This window comes from Phragmites australis, chromosome 12, assembly GCF_958298935.1.
Source record: "Phragmites australis chromosome 12, lpPhrAust1.1, whole genome shotgun sequence".
Taxonomy (NCBI): Eukaryota; Viridiplantae; Streptophyta; class Magnoliopsida; order Poales; family Poaceae; genus Phragmites; species Phragmites australis.
The window spans coordinates 31,960,401-31,977,746 of NC_084932.1; the positions used below are offsets into that span (position 1 = coordinate 31,960,401).

General features: G+C 50.3%; 1 protein-coding gene across 3 annotated transcripts; it reads left to right on the forward strand.

Annotated features, from left to right (window-relative positions):
* Window positions 1-249: 249 nt before the first annotated feature.
* Window positions 250-16,000, forward strand: LOC133886088 (uncharacterized). 3 transcript variants are annotated; one of them, XM_062325818.1, is made up of 9 exons: window positions 250-489; window positions 591-1,210; window positions 1,418-1,518; window positions 13,098-13,154; window positions 13,269-13,350; window positions 13,455-13,686; window positions 13,812-13,956; window positions 14,052-14,304; window positions 14,754-16,000. In XM_062325818.1, exons 2-9 carry the CDS (start codon window positions 610-612, stop codon window positions 15,782-15,784), a joined length of 2,502 nt encoding a protein of 833 aa, XP_062181802.1. In that variant the 5' UTR covers window positions 250-489; window positions 591-609; the 3' UTR covers window positions 15,785-16,000. The 3 variants fall into 3 exon arrangements, with proteins under 3 accessions (XP_062181802.1, XP_062181800.1, XP_062181801.1); XM_062325816.1 differs by having other exon boundaries at window positions 13,098-13,350; XM_062325817.1 differs by having other exon boundaries at window positions 250-453; window positions 13,098-13,350.
* Window positions 16,001-17,346: the final 1,346 nt, after the last annotated feature.

The following is a 17,346-nucleotide window of genomic DNA, read 5'->3' on the forward strand; positions in this document are numbered from 1 at the left end:
TTGTTTTTAAATGCGCCAACTTCCCGTGCTTACCGCTAAGGACACTCGATCAGGTCAACTCGATCTGTGCTAGCTGCCACTCCGTCCCATATGCATTTAAAAAATGGTTTTGAAAAATTTACTTATATATGCAACCAAGTATATATTTTACATCTGCATCGACAAACGGGCTCAAGGGTCACTGTCCTTACGCGTTTAAAAAACGCTTCCAATGTCCGATAATTGCGCAAACTGCCCGCGCTACTCTCTCGATCTGTGCTGCCAGTCCGTCCCATATGCATGCATCCACCTCCTTTCCAGCTCGATGCCTGCCTTGATGCATTTCTTTATTTGTTTCTATAGGCTCAAGGTTCGCTTCTCCTTAAATTACTTTGCTGTTCTGTGAGAAATTACTTGCTGCCTGGAAGACCTCAAGCAATCGCTTGGTACAAGGGATCGAGCTAGCTAATAAAGGTGAGAAGAATTAGTCACTTCCATTGCTGCGAGAAGGTTAGCATGCAAGGCTTCACCTCTTGCTCATCTCATCGGACCGCTTGTCTGTATGTACTCTGTAGGCTAACTGGGTATGTATTAACTCGATGATCTTGTAGATCGTGCTAGACGGCAAGGATGGCCGAAATTATAGTGGGCAACGTGGGGACGATCGTCAGCGTCGCGCTCAAGATCAAGGAAGCTGTCGAGACGGTTCAGCAGAACAAGAAGGAGTGCTGTGCCATCGCGAAGTGCGAGGACCGAGTCAGCGCTCTCTTGAAGTGGCTAGAGGATGGGACGAAGATACCGATGAACACGGCGATGTGCGACGTGCTGGAGGATCTGGCGGAGAGCCTCGAGGAGGCCCTCGGGCTCGTCACGGAGTGCCAGCAGAGGCACATCATCAGCCGTTTCTTTGGGGCGGGGGACATGGCGAAGGAGCTGCGTCGGGTGCAGGAGGATATAATGCAGAAAATCATGCAGGCGTCCTTAGCCATCAACATCCACGTGACCATTATTATGACGACCCACGTCCAACATGCTGGTGCTCCTCCTACGCTGCTGACCCCGGATCAAGTGGTTACCGATGGTAAGGAAGGCAGGCTTCAAGATGTTGGTGATCCTCCTCTGCGGCTGACCCCGGAGCAAGTGGTTACCAATGGTAAGGAAGGCTGCAGGCTCCAAGACGCTGGTGCTCATCCTCTGCCGTGGCCCCAAGAGCAAGTTGTTACCGATATTGGTAAGGAAGGCTGGCTAGCAGCTAGCTCCATATCATTCAATTTATCAGTGTTTACCAATTGGCACCTTAAAATTTAGTTGTCTTACTGCAACTTAATTAGTCAGAGTCGAAGTGATGGCATGTGCTACTGCAACGTAACAGTTTAACAGTCTCGTGCATGTTTGCACAATCTAATTCAAACCATGTCGGTATGTGTTGTTTCATCAGAATGTTTCACAGAATTCAGTTTGTCTGAGTTGAAGGCCGCTACAGACGACTTTTCAGACGAAAACATCATTGGACGAGGTGCCTTTGCTATTGTCTACAAGGTACTCCATATGCTTGGCCTACTAATTTTGTTTTGGGCGTTTCAACTAGATGATCATCGTCATCGTTGGGTCGATTTGCATGAAAGGATGCATGTTAAGATGACGCAATTGTTTTTGTCTTTGGTACAACAAGGATCTTCCAGGCACATCACCTTGGCTCAAAGGCCATGCTATACTAAAATTGAAGTAGCATAAAGCAACAAAGATGTATCTCTGTTTTTTTTTGGGGGGGGGGGGGGGGGGGGGTCACCCATAAGGACCCCCGCCGTCCTAGGCTTCTCATGCTCGGGTCCGAGGCCACTGGGCTTCGGAACCCCTCCGAAGCCCTGGACTCCGAATTCTCGGCAGAGACCAAGGCCTTTGGGGAATTCGGGCCCCCTCCAGGCACTGTCCCCCGGGGCCTTGGAGAAGTGGCCAGCCTCCTCCCAAAAGATCAGCAAGGAGGGGGATCCACAGGCCGCCATCCGATTGCTACAAAGTGATCGGGATTTAATACCGGTCACATAGGAGGCCACTCTGACACGCTAGGTATGGCCGATGCCAAAAATCGGCGGTCGACTATGCTTTACAGCCACTTGCTACCACTGCTACTGCCACAGTTAGATGATGTCATCAGGGTAGTTAGAAGAGTTACCAGGACCTGAGTACTGTTTTACACGGCTGGCCCAGGTCCCAGTAGTACTGTAATATTTGTATACTTATACCCTAAAAGGGCACTATAAATAAAAATCCTAGGCACCCGGTGCATGAGACAGACTTTTACCATCACCATGGATTCATTGGTCACTCTTGGAAATCCTTTCCTCTCATGTTCTTCCCTAAGCTTGAGTCACTCTTGAGAGTTGATTCTCGCCGAACCTTGTTTTGTGAAAGCCAACTTCTTTCACCAACAGCTGATGTCGTCCGTACGTGGGGAAGATACATTGTAGAAGACCAGGAACACTAAGAGAATGCCACCAAAGAAGAATACAACCAAGGCGTCAGCCCAAACCTTCAGCTCCACGGCCACCCCAGTGCGAAGATCAGTGCGGCCGCCACAACCAAGCAACCGGTACGCTCTGGTTGGTTGCACTATTGAGCAAACCATGGGTCAGGCTGCCACCGCCAGCCCGGCCACCACCGTCGGCCTGGTCGCTACCCTGGTCACGACTGGAACGGGGGTTCTCGCCGGATCAGAGGCCCCTCAGTAGCAGCATGTCGGGGGCCCCGCCGTCCCCCTCAGGGCTACAACCGAGGCTTCTGCTATACGGACTGCTGCGGCCGGCCAGCTGGTACCCATGGTGGCCCTCCAGGCTCAGTAGGACGAGCTGCAGGCGGCCTATGGTGGCCCATGGAGTGGAAGAAACGGTCGGCGACGAATGGCCCGGAGGACAAAGGCCAGTAGTGGCCCGCCAGGTGGATCACCTGGCCCTATGGAACCTTCCTTAGCTAGCTCTGTCACCTCTGCCTCGGCCTCCGTCTCCGCAGCAAATCGTGCAGCACATTGACAACGGGGGCCACGCTTGACAAGTGGTCTTAGCCATAACAGGAGGAGGAGCCTCCGGTGACTCCTCAAAGAGGCAATGATGAGACTACGTGCGGGGGGTCCACCAAGTCGGTGCAACCAGTATCCACCTCCAAGTCTCTGGATGGGCCGAAGCCCCTGTGGAATTCACCTACGATGACGTTGTGGGGTGAACTTCCCTCACACCGACACTTTAGTCATCACGTCCCACATCACCGAAGTTGAAGTCTGGAGGGTGCTGGTTAACGAAGAAAGCTCCGCCGATATCCTCTTCATACATGCCTTCGACCAGCTCCTCATCCCGTGGAGCTAGCTCTCTCTAGCTCGGAGGCCCCTTCAGGGGTTCCATGGGGCCCCTCTTGATGCCCTGGGCCAGATAGAACTGCCAGTCACCTTCGGCGAGGGCTCCTCCATGCGGATCGAGATGGTCACCTTCGACATTGTGGGCATGCCCTACGCATACAGCGTCATCCTAGGCTGGGGAACCCTGAACAAATTTGGGGCGGCATCCCATCACAACTACCTCTACATGAAGATACCCATACCTCAAGGGCTGATCTCCTGTCCACGATGATCAGAACCTAGCTAGGTGTATTGAGTATGGGCACCCTACCCCGCTCAACAGCCGCCACGTGCATAACGTAACTGAAGGACCCTCGTCGGCGTGCCTCAAGCATCGCGGCCCTCCGAAGCCACAACTTGAGGGGGACGTCATGCACGTCCCGTTGGGTATGGGAGACCCCGACCAGGCTTTCTAGATCAGGGAAGACCTCACCTCAGAGCAGGAAGCCCAGCTCGTGGTCATCTTGAAGGCTAACTCTGATGTCTTCGCATGGTCTCCGCAGGACCTCCCCAAAGTCGACCGCCACATCATCGAGCATGCCCTCCGGGTCAACCCCCAAGCCTGTCCTATACGCCAGGGGCTCTGCAAGCTATTCACCAAGCGAGTGAAGGCCGCGAAGGAAGAAGTCCAGAAACTACTGGAGGCTGACATCATCCGGGAGGCCATCCATTTGGAGTGGCTTTCAAACCCTATTCTAGTCAACAAACCTAACGGGAGATGGCGCATGTGTATCAACTTCACGGCGCTCAAAAAAGCCTGCACCCGAGACCTATACCCGCTCCCTTACATAGATCAGTTGGTGGACTCCACGGCTGGCTGCGAGCTGTTGAGTTTCATGGATGCAAAATCCTAGAACACCAGCTAGGACACAATGTGGAGGCCTATGTGGATGACATATTCATAAAAAGCAAGCTCAAAGACAACCCCTTTGTTGACCTCTAAGAGACCTTCGATAGCCTCTGGGTTGCCAGAGTACGACTAAACCTGGAGAAGTGTGTTTTCGGTGCCAAAGCAGGAAGGCTGCTGGGGTACCTCGTCTCAAGGCAAGGCATTGAGGCCAACCCCGAAAAAATCAATTCCATCACAAAGATGGAACCCCCCACCAAATCGAAGGGGTCCAGCGACTAGCCAGTCTCCTCACAGCCCTCAGCCTTTTTCTTGCCAAGTCCGCCAAGCACAACCTTCCTTTCTTCTAAACCCTGAGGGGCTCCGAGCCATTCAAATGGACGGTGGAGTACCAGGACTCCTTTGAAGCCCTCAAGGCCCACCTCTCCAACCTTAAGGTACTTGCGATACCCCTCCCTGGCGAAGGGCTCCTCCTGTACTTATCTGCCTCCGCCTCTGCCGTGAGTGTCATACTTGTATGAGAAGAGGAGAAAGATGGCCACTCAATTTACAGGGCGGTCTACTACATTTTGAAGGCTCTGGCGGAGGCCAAGACACGATACACATAGCTTGAAAAGGTAGCATATGCCCTTCTAGTGGCATCCCGCAAGCTCTAGCACTACTTCCTTGCCCATGACATCACTGTACCAACCTCATACCCACTGGGCGATATGTTCTGTCACCGGAAGGCGACGAGATGCATAGGCAAGTGGGCCATAGAGCTGGCACCCTTTGCGGTGAAGTTTGTGGCCCGTACGACCATCAAATCGTAGGTCCTGGTGGTCTTTGTCACCGAATGGACTCCCCCATCTACAGGGCCCCTGGAGACCCCGCCCCTAGATGTATGGACAGTATACGCAGATGCAGCGTACGGGTCTAATAACGCGGGGACCAGGGTGGTCCTCGTCTCCCCAACTGGCCAACAAGTAGCCTTCTCTGCCCGCTTGGAGTTCAAGACAACCAACAACATCACCGAGTACAAAGCCATCCTTTTGGGGCTCCGCAAGGCTCGAGCCTTGGGAGCAGCCAGACTCGTTGTCAAAACCGACTCCCAGATTGTCATGGGGCACATCGACAAGAGCTTCCAAGCCAAACACCCAAACATGCTAAACTACCTCGAAGCCATCGCCGGGCAGAGGGGTCATTTCGAGGCATCTCAGTACAAAGCATACCACGTGCATATATCCACGAGGCTGATGCCTTGGCCAAAGCTACCCCCGAAAGTGGATCCCTCCCCTCGAGGGTCTTCTTTGAGGTCCTCCATAAGTCGACAGCCCATGCCTCCAACAAAGTTGCCACAACCGTCCTACCCATTGGACTCCCGGACTGGAGAGCCTCCCTCCTTTCTTTCCTAAAGGGAATAGAGGGGCTGGACGACCCCATCGAACTCCACCGTATCCAACAGCGCGCCAGGGGCTACCTCTTGATAGACGGAGCCCTTTACAAAGCGGGCTAACATCATATGCCGCTTCGGCCTTCCACGGCAGCTAACCGTAAACAACGGGACGCAGTTCAACTCCGACCTTTTCTGCGAGTTCTGCACTGAGCTCGGCATCGAGATGTGCTTCACTGCGATTCATCACCCACAGTCAAATGGATTAGTCTAGCCCACCAATGGCAACATCCTCTCAGGACTAAACCGGCGCCTCATTAGCCTCTCTAAGGGCTTATGGGTTGAAGAGCTCCCAATGGTGTTGTGGTCCCTCCACACCACAGTCACCCGACCCACTGGGTTTACCCCCTTCCGCCTGCTATTCAGTGACGAAGTCATGACTCCGATAGAAGTCAAAGGGTGCTCACTACGGGTGTAGATGCCAGAGACCACTGAGGAAAGGGAAGTATCCCTCGACCTCGCCGAGGGCACGAGACTCCAAGCCATCCAGAACCTTGACCGCTACATCATTGAAACCAAGGCTTGGAACGATCCTAAGGTCACTTCGAGGACCTTCAAACCTGGAGACCTGGTCCTCCGATGCACGTTGGCCCGAGTAAACTCTGGAACAAGTGGGAGGGCCCTTACCTCATCTGTGAGTACAATAGGCTAGGCTTGTACCACTTGGCAGCCATGGAGGGAGACCCTATCGACCATACCTAGAATGCAGATGCACTCCGGAGGTATTATGCCTAAACAACTCACCTCGATGAAGAGCCGTATGGTGTTCTACCCAAAGCCTCGCTAACGTTTCAAGTAAAGGACAAAAAGAAAAAGAAGAGAAGAGAGCGAGACAGATGATCTAAAGGAGATATCATTCAACCAACTGGTTTTTACATCCAAAATATGTGTACATACGCGGGCCACTTCTCTGAGCTCAAAAAAAGAAGAGAAAAAAACCACGGACTGCAAGTTCCTAACGACAGCACAAGTGCATCAGTCACGGCTGATGACATAATCTGCCTCCAGCCCACCACAACTTTCGGAGGATGAGGCCAAGTTGGGCGTAGCCTCCTGGGCCTTCTCCTCTTTCACCTCCTCCTCTTCAATCTCCTCCTCATCGATCTCCTTCTCCAAGAGATCCCAGTCAATCTCCTCGTCATTGTGAGAGATATTGATGATTTCGACTGAAGCAACTGACACTCCTCCCTGCAATGACGGGAGCACGATGGTTACTGGCTCCAACCTCGCAAGCAGGCCCTTGGCATCTCCTGTCCTTGGCTACTCTGCGACCAGCGGAACCAGTGCCACCATCGATGGTGGCTTGGCCTGGCCGCTGGTGCCCAAGGTGGGAGGAGAGGCCATGGGAGGAACAAGCCGAGTTGCAAAAGGAGTAGTGTCTTACAAAGAGGTAGGAGGGTCGTGAGGCAGGGCACTGCTTATAAAGCCTGGGCGAGGCGACTCCCATCCCAACTCGAGAGCACACCTCCACCCAATGCCCTAGTTTTTTGTGGACACGTCCTCTCGCAGTTATTACTCGAATTAACTTGATGTGCGCAAGACCCCTGCATTAAAAAGGAAGTGGTTCCACCAGCATAACTTCACCCTGTGACATGGTCCCTTGCATATTGGGGCCACAACAACTTGGCCCACATATCAGCAACCGCGTCGTGAGGAGGACTTGACAAACAGTATGCTGGAGCCAGATATGCGACCATTATTTGGCGTCATAATATACTTACACTAGAAAAGAGGAGACCATTTCAAGTACCACACACCATATGTGTTGTGGCAGTCCAACTTCGGAAGAGTTGCCAGTGAAGAATCAGCAGTCACCATAGAGGGGCTCCGGACAACCCTACCTCCGACGATCATGAGAGGATCACAGGGGCTCCGGATGGCATTGCCTTCGTGGAAGCCTCCCCGTGGCCTTAACCATGGGGGAAAAGATGGTTCCAATCCATAAAAGGTACACACCACCGCTGCCCTCTTCAGAAATTCAACACTGTTGTTTACTTTTGACACTTACATAGCATACTAAGGGCCTCAGGCTGACACATGCTAGACAATAGTCATGTTTTATGTAGAAAATTCCTAGTCATTGACAACAGTAGTTACAAAACTTAAAGATATATCTCTGCTTAGATAGTCTAAACCCTCTACACCTCGAAGGCATAGCCTCGGTCATGTCGAGGTCCTAACCCTCCGCACCTCGAAGGCATAGCCTCGGTCGCATCGAGGTCCAAACCCTCCACACCCTGAAGGCATAGCCTCGATAGCATCGAGGTCCAAACCCTCTGCACCTTGAAGCCATAGCCTCGATCGCGTTGAGGTCCTAACCCTTCGCACCTCGAAGGCATAGCCACGATCACGTCAAGGTCCTAACCCTCCGCACCTCGAAGGCATAACCTCGATCACGTCAAGGTCCTAGCCCTTCGCACCTTGAAGGCATAGCCTAAGTCGTGTCGAGGTCCAAACCCTCTGCACCTCGAAGTTCGCACCTTGAAGGCATAGCCTCGGTCGCATCGAGTTCCAAACCCTCCGCACCTCGATGGCATAGCCTCGGTCGCTTTGAGGTCCAAACCCTCCGCACCTCGAAGGCATAGCCTTGGTCACATCGAGGTTCAAACCCTCAACACCTCAAAGGTATAGCCTCGGTAGTGTCGAGGTCCAAACCCTCTACACCTCAAAGGTATAGCCTCAGTCACATCGAGGTCCAAACCCTCCGCACCTCGAAGGCATAGCCTCAGTCATGTCGAGATCCTAATCCTTTGCCACCTTGCTCCAAGTCGCACCTAAGACGCCGAAACTATTTTCGCACCCTTCGACCGCTAAAATGACCAAATTGTGTAAGGGATCTAGGAATGGGGAGCCTCCGGATCATAGGTGCGATAAAAAATTAAAAGTGAAGAAAATCAAAACATTATAAATCTTGTTCACGTACATAAAACACACTTGGCAATATGCCCTGCATTCAGTCTAGACCTAACAAACGTGCTAAACCGCCACGCCTCCCCGAACTACGGCGAGATGTGGAGGAGCGATTCTGACCATCAGAGGCACTGACCACACGCCTATAGCAACGACACGGGTACCCTCAGTGTAAAGACCTCCCGCTGAAGATAGAATCTCCCCGAACCTGAGGAGATGAAGGTCCTTCCTCAGTCTGGAAGGGATAGGAGTCGAAGGCCGTGAAATCTAGCTCCTCCTCCGATGACACCTCTATGGCCTCTATGTCCTTGGTCTTAACCCGAGCCATGACATCCCCGAGAATGTCCGCCAGCACTGCTCTGTTGGGACCCCGCGGGAGAACAAAACGTCGAGAGTCACACGAACCTGTGGCCTCAAAGACCCTCCAACACTCATCTAAATCTACAGAGCCCGAGCAGTCCCCGATGAAGGGATTAGTGACGTCCTAAGAGAGGGGTGAATTAGGACACTTAGAATCTATTCGGCTCTAAAAACTACACAAGATAAACCTAATCAATTTCATCTAAATGTGCTCTAGGTTTATCTAGTGTGTCTACTCTACCGATCAAATGAGCCTGCAACCTATCTAGAAAGGTAAATTGCAAGAATGTAAATTCGGAAACGTAAATAAGGTAGAGAGAGCAAACTCGGCACAAGGATTTTTATCCCGTGGTATTGATGGCATAAATACCACCCCTAGTCCAAGTTGGAGCTCCACCAAGGATATGCTCCCAGACGGCACCCGGTTAAGACTTTTGAGCCACCAAGGCCTCAAGCTGGAAGAGCCACCAAGCCACCAAGGCAAGGTCTTACCACTAGCCTCTCTTCCGGTTCCTCACCGCCGTGATCACTTTGGAGCTTGAGCCACAAAGGCAAGGTTCTCCGTGTCCCTGCACAACCGCCTTGCCGCCGCTCCACACCAAGTCAGAGGGTCAACAAGCTTGCCAACGAGTCATCAAGACTCCAAGGTGCCGGCGTACCTCTTGGTACAAGTTAGGATCACTTCTTGATCCCCTCTCAAAGCCATAGCACATAGCTACAACTCTCTCTAGGCCTATAAGCACTAATCACTCTCTAATCTTGTGCTTAATTGCCTTAGATGATCACTTTAAGCACTTTGGTGGCTTGGATATCTTCTCAAGTGTCTATGAACTTGTCTGGATAGCCACACCTTCGAATGACTGAGTGGAGGGGTATTTATAGCCTCAAACCCGCCAATTAGCCGTTGCGCCAATGCCTCAGAAAAGTTGTTAACACCGGATGATCTGATGAGAACAGTGGTACTAACACCGGATCATCCGGTGAGTACATCCTCAGAAATTAGCCATTGGAACCCCCACTCAACCCTCTATGAACATCGGACACTCCAGTGTATACTTCATCTCCATCATCAGACCATCTGGTGAGTTATCCTGAGCCAAACCGCGCCTTTGCAGCCTCTCTATGTAATTTGCTCCGGTGTAAGCCTCCGGTGTACACAACACCTATCACCGGACCAACCGGTGAGGTATTCTTCGATCAGCAACTCTTGGAAACGCTTTTACAGGAAATACTTCGGTGTGAAGCATCCGGTGTGTACAACACAGGCACCGAACCTTCTGGTGAGTTGATCTTCATTCTTCTGTGCTTGGATTCTTCTCTGCAAGAATTAGTCCGACGTTAAGCTTTCGGTGCACACACATCTATCACCAGACCATCTAGTGAGTTGAGCCTTATCTTCTTTTCCCTGGAAATGCTCCAGTGCAGTTGTCTCTATGATCACTGGACTATCTGGTGAGTTGTTCTTCAATCTTCAATGGCTGCAACCTTCTCTGGTAGAAATGCTCCAGTGTGTATCCTCCTCTGATCACCGGACCATATGGTGGGTTGTTCCATTTTGCCTTCTGAGCATAAACACTCCAGTGAGTACTCGGGCCTCAACACCGGACTATCCGGTGAGATCTTTCTTTTTTGAACACATGCTCTGGTTTGTGCAAACTTCTTTGCACTGGACTATCTGGTGAGGCAAATCTTCCTGGAACTTCTCCAATTCAACCAAACTTTGTCCCGGTTGCGGTGGCTTCTTCATGTATTGCATCCATGAGACCTACTAACATATATTCTTGACAAACATGTTAGTCCCATTGACTATGTTGTTATTAATCACTAAAATCACAATCATAGCCTAATAGGACCATTTTCGCTACAATCTCCCCCCCCCCCACGCGCCCTTGGGGATCACAAGGAAGGATGAAGTGCTCTGCCTCAATCTCGTGGGTAGTGCTAGCCCGGAGGACTAAGACGTGCTGGGCCCTCCTTTGGAGGCGGCAACCCTAGCATGTGGGAACATTCCAATGGCCCTGGGTTGTCGACGGGCTGAGGCACGTGAATCCTTCCCAAAGGTATACCAACATAGCACACAGATAAATGGACAACGCACAAGGTAGACATAGCAACGCCAAAGCGTGGCGAGTAAGTTAAAATACATAAAGCAGGAGCACAGGAAAACACATCAAATCTTTGACCCCCTGCTAAAAGAAGAGAAACAAAAAAGATAGTAAAAGCCTACTCAGGGCTACATCTCAGGAGGATGATCTAGCAGAACGCCTCCTGCATCCTGAGGCTATTCTTGTGGGGTGGTGTCCGAGCAAGGAGGCGGCCCAGGTGGCGGGGCCTGACCCCTTGCTCTGGAGTCAACGCGAGGAGCCCCCTGGGCACCAGACCTCACGCGGCCCACCATAAAGCGTAGTGTCGCGGGCCAATCGTGCTTTGCCCATACTCCACTACGGAAGCAGTCCAAGGCCGCACGGATCTCTATGGGGGGTGCTTCAGCCGAATTTCCTCAACCACAGAGTCCAAGACCGACTGCTCCAGTGTGCTGATCTGGCGGAGCCCTACTCAGTGTAGCAACGCCAGCTAGAACACCAAGGCCACACAGATGCTCGAGCTGGCGAAGGCCTCATTAGCGTTGGTCACCACCCCCACTAAAAACCGGAGCCAGCGGAGCGTCTGCTCCAACACCCCCAAGTCAGAGGGCAGCGATGGGCCCTTGGTCCCAAGATTCTCAAGAGCCGTCTCGATTCCCCCGGCTGCCTCTATCGCTTGCACAACCAGCCTGTGGCGCTCTACACAAAGAGCATCCTCCATTGCTCGAGCCTCTACCCTTCTTGCTGAGCCAGAGCCGCAATACAGAGGTCCAGGACTTCACCCTCCACAGACATACGACGAGCGTTGGCCTCGTTGATGGAGGCCTCTGTCACCCGGCGTGCGTCATTAGCCTCTCAAGCCGGGGCCTCCACCGACTAACAGGGATCGGTTGCCTCCCGAGTCGCAGTATCTGCCGCCCAATGAGCCTCATCCGCCTCTCGAGTCGCGGCCTCCGCACGTTCTTGGCCTATCCTCTCCTCCTACAGCTGACCCTCTGCAGCCTTCGCGCATTTCGTGGCCTCCTCCAAAGCACGACGAAGCCTAGTCAATTCATCACAAGCCGAGTCACAGGCTGCCGCGAGGGCTTGACGCTGTGAACACCCTAGTTGGCCATCATCGCGAGGGGCTGCTGTTGGGGGGTCACCCATAGGGACCCCCGCCATCCTAGGCTTCGCTTGCTCGGGTTCGAGGCCATCGAACTTCGGAACCCCTCTGAAGCCCTGGATTCCAGATTCTCAGTGGAGACCAAGGCCTTTGGGTAATTCGGGCCCCCTCCGGGCACTGTCCCATGGGGCCTTGGAGAAACGGCCAGCCTCCTCCCAAAAGATCAGCAAGGAGGGGGGCCCACATGCCCCCATCCGCCTGCTACGAAGTGATCGGCATTCAATACCGGTCACATAGGAGGCTAGTCTGACATGCTGGGTTTGGCTAGTGCCAAAAATCGGTGGCTGACAATGGTTTACAGCCACTTGCTACCACTACTACTGCCATGGTTAGATGATGTCATCAGGGTAGTTAGAAGAGTTACCAGGACCCGAGTACTGTTTAACCCTACTGGCCCAAGTCCCAGTAGTACGGTAATATTTGTACACTTAAGCCCTAAAAGGGCACTATAAATAAAAACCATGGGCACCTGGTGCACGGGATAGACTTTTACCATCACCACGGATTCATTGGTCACTCTTGGCAATCCTTTCCTCTCCTGTTCTTCCCTAAGCTTGAGTCACTTTTGAGAGTTGATTCTCGCCTGTGAAAGACAGCTTCTTTCACCAACAATCTCATAATAGCTATTACGTACCACTCCATGGATCATGAGGTTTTATTTATTTATTTCGGCATCTTTTCGAAAGGAAAGACTAGCACCCTTGATCCATTCCGTATTTCCATTAAAAATGCAAACATAATTTGAAAGGAAAGACTAACACCCTCGACCACAATACTGTGCAAGTTCTGGTGTCTCTACGTTTCCTAATTTGATGTTACACGCGCCATCAGCAAAGAAAACTGGTCCGCAAGGGTTACGATGGATATTGTTCTTTCCGGTTTCACTTTTGTTAAATGGACCCATAATTTAACTTGGTCTTTATAATTGATTTCAGGGTGTGTTGCGCAATGGACAAGTGGTTGCCATCAAGAAATTTTCTGACATCCATAAGGTTGATTGGCGCAAGTTTCATCGTGAATTTTGTATTGGTGTAAAGCTTCAGCACAAAAATGTAGTTAACGTCCTGGGATATTGCATGCATGACAAACGGATCAGTTTGATGCAGTATTTTAAAGTTGATAAATGGCGAAACTACTTTTTGGTCCTAGGATACGTGCCAAACGGAAGCTTGCACAATATTACCGAAGGCATGTTTCCACTAAAATAATAGTTCACCTGCGGACAAAATTTCTCTTAAACTTGTTCTCACTAATTAATAGCTGCTTCCCGATGATCTGTATTTTAATTGCAGGGACACAACGTATCGATTGGTCCTCCTGCTTCCGAATTATTGAGGGGATAGCAGAGGGCGTATGCTACCTACATGAGAAACGCCTACATGAGAAATGCGTTGTCCATATGGATTTGAAACCACAGAACATCGTCTTGGATTCGGATATGAATCCTGTGATCATAGATTTTGGATTATCTGTATGGCTGGATCATGATGATGAGATTTATTTCGACGACATAATTGGCACACCGTAAGACGTCGATCCATAAGAATTATCTCCATTAGCGTGAGGCCATGACATATGAATGGACACATAGATCTTTCGTTTCTTTTTTTGTAAGATAATACTTTTTTATTTTAATTAATGTGATTCAGGAGATATATGGCTCCGGAATTTATTGGAGAAGGTAAGGTGTCGACAAAATGCGATGTGTTTGCTTTTGGCATCACCCTCGTTCAGACCATTAACAGCCTGTGCGCTACATCTAAAACAAGTAATGGCCGTGAACCAGAGGAATGGGTAAGTAGTATTGCAACATCAACTTTGTTACACAATTAATGGCTGCTCATCCGATTGTGTACCACTGTACAGCTTATCATCTATGTTTTTCACAGGTTCGGATGGTGCAGGAAGCTGGAGGAGTGAAGGGGTTACTTGATCCCACACTGCAGGTTGACGAGACTCAGGTAATGGAGATTGAAAGGTGCATCAAGGTAGCGCTGTTGTGCATTCAAATGGATCCGACAGATAGGCCCACCATGGCAGATGTTGTCGAGATGCTGAATGGTGAGAAAGAGATTGATGGATTGATGGCGATGATTCCTTTCTACAACTGCGAAGCTGCTCCTGCTTCCTCTTCTTCGTCAGGTAGTTCTTCGCATCATTTTTTATGAGACTCATCAGTATCATTGTTTCTACCAAATACTACCAAGAGGGAGCATATGGTTCTTTTCTGTTCCTGTGCGATCGTTTTGTGCTGCCATACATACATGTCATCAGCACATCTGAGAGATCAGGAGGTGTCAATATTTTCATTTCGTTTCCTTCTCCACTCCACCTTGCGTGACAGTCGGGACGATCATTGAGTCGTACAGCCCTGCTAAAAGTCGCAGGAGCTAGCTTTTGTAAACTGCTTGATCAACCCTGTTTTTTGCATCAAATTCACCTAAGAAGCATTATTAATTAGTTCCACATTCGTAGTATCGTTCCGTGATGGTTGAAAACTTGAAATAATGTGAGATGGTTTGCATGCATGTATACCGATTGACAGGAAAATGCAACGACTTAATATCGATCTCGTGAATTTGCATTTGCAGGTGTATCCATTCCTGTGGTAAGCCTAGCAGATTTCATGCCTAAGAAGCTTATTAAGAGACGGAAGCAGAGGACGTGTTTCGACAAAAACGGTGGTGAAATAGTGAAGCGCATGGGCATTAAGACCTTCACGGAAGTGGAGTTAGCTAAGATGACAAAGAGCTACAGCAACCGCATCGGGAAAGGCAACTTTGGTGAGGTCTTCAAGGGAACCACCGATGACAACCAGCAAGTCGCGGTTAAACGCCCCATCCTAGAAGGTACTACTAACAAGCCACGGGAAGGAGGGGAGTTTATTGACGAGATCATCTTCCAGTTCCGGATCCGCCACGACAACCTTGTCCGCCTCATCGGGTGCTGCCTGGAGACGGAGTTCCCCAGGCTGGTCTTTGAGTTCATACCCAACGGAAGCCTCTACGAAGTGCTCCACGGCACCGGCAAGCCGCGCACGCTCTCTCTGCTGGAGCGACTTGACATTGCCATCGGCTCCGCAGAAGCTCTCGCATACATGCACTCGCGCGATGGCCATCAGCACAGCCGCATCCATGGGGATGTCAAGTCCGGCAACATCCTCCTCGACGACGACCTCATGCCTAAGGTCTCCGACTTCGGGTCGTCCAAGCTCATGTCGATCGGCAGTTATGCTAGGTCCGTGCTAGCGGATAGGAACTACATGGACCCAATGTACTTCAAGACGGACCGCTTCACGGAGAAGAGCGACGTTTATAGCTTCGGGGTGGTGCTCCTGGAGCTCATCACAAGGAAGAAGGTCATGTACGACGGGAACAATAGCCTCCCCTTAAACTTCGTCAAGTCCTGCAAGAGCAAGGGCAATGGAAGGACGATGTACGACCTAGAGATCTTGTCTGATGACGATGCTCAATATCAAGTTTACATGGAGTGCCTTGACAGGATTGGTGCTCTCGCGGTCCGATGCCTCAAGGAAGACGTGGATGAGAGACCGACCATGACAGAGGTGGTGGAGGAGCTTAAGCAAGCCAAGTTAATAGTCTTCGGAGGCACGTACACATGAAGCAAGCAAACATGCATGCATTAATTTCAGCTTAATCTAGCTAGCTTAATCTTCAGCTTAATTTATCCAGTATCCATTGTTATCATTTGTCGAGTTGATTGTATGAATCATGCACATTGTGTGTTATTTTAATTATTTTCGTGTATCCGTACGGTGAGTATTTCTTTATATAAAGCTGCTTGTAATATTGTGCAGCTAGCGCCAGTTAACGAACGGTTGTTTTCAGACTTTTTTGTTTTGTTTTGAATTGGGTTGCGTCGTATTACCAAATATAGAAGCCACGCGATGAGCATCCAGGGTACTTATATTACAGATTATCTCCTGAATCGGGTGTAGGTAACCCGTTGGTACCCGTACACCTATAGAAAAGGTCACCACTATCGGTTTAAAATTGATATATCAACCAGTGTTTAAACTGATAATGAAATAGCAACAGTGATAATTCATGATTATCACTACCGTCTTATGAACCGATAATGATAGTAAGTATCACTGCCGGTTCAAGTCTTTTGAACCGATAGTGATAATGCTTCTACATGTGTAAAAATACTCTACTGCGAACTCTTCAGCATGGGATCTGTGTCTCAAACTTAAGACAGACAGAAGCCCCATATCGAAATATTCATGATAAAGTATTTTATACCTAATTCTACAAATAGGAACAGATGTTGTGAAGCTGTTGTACCAGGAGCTCTTTAGATGTTCCACGTCAAAGAGCTTCTGATACAACAACTCTGCATCATCCGTTATACATCTTGCACTATCCGAGTGACAATAGTAAGTCTAAACGAATGGTAAAAGCACAATCTTTAACACTCTAACTTAGCTTGAAGTGAATCAGCCTTTTACCATTCTTTTATATCTACCTATTACCACAATCATCTTCACACAACATTCACACGTGCAGTGGAGACGGAGAGAGGAGATGAGGAGATGGGGAGAGGAGATGAGGAGACAAGGAAGGAACGCTGCCACGCATTGGTCGGGAGACGGTGGGCTCGGTGGACGGCAGGCTCGGTGAACGCGTGGTGGCTACGGCTTGAGCAGGTGGACAGCCGTAGTGAAGACAGTGAGAGGAGATGGGGAAGGTGTGCAGCCGGCCGTGTGTTGGCTCGGGAGACGATGAGCTCAAAGCTCGGCGGATAGGGAGGTGGCTATGGCTCAAAGCTTGGCGCATGGTGAGGTGGCTACAGCTCAGATCTTGACGGACGACGAGGTGGCTATGACTCAGAGGACGCTTTGAAGCCTAGCACAAGGGGTAGAGATGGTCGCAGTGGAGTTGGTAACCACCGCTCCACTTAGACTACCACTACCCCTCGGGGGCTACTTCAGGAGAGCAAAATGAGATGGGGGTGGTTGAGGGTGATGGGTTCTATTTATAGAAGAATTATTGCTGCTGATTTGTAGTAATAATAATTAGCACCCCCAGATCATCTTCGTCAATTATTGCTTCGTCGGTTTGAACTATAAACCGGCAGTGATAAATATTATCACTATCGGATTGGAATACAAACTGCTTGAGATAAATATTACCACTACCAGTTATTAAAGGCACATCTTTT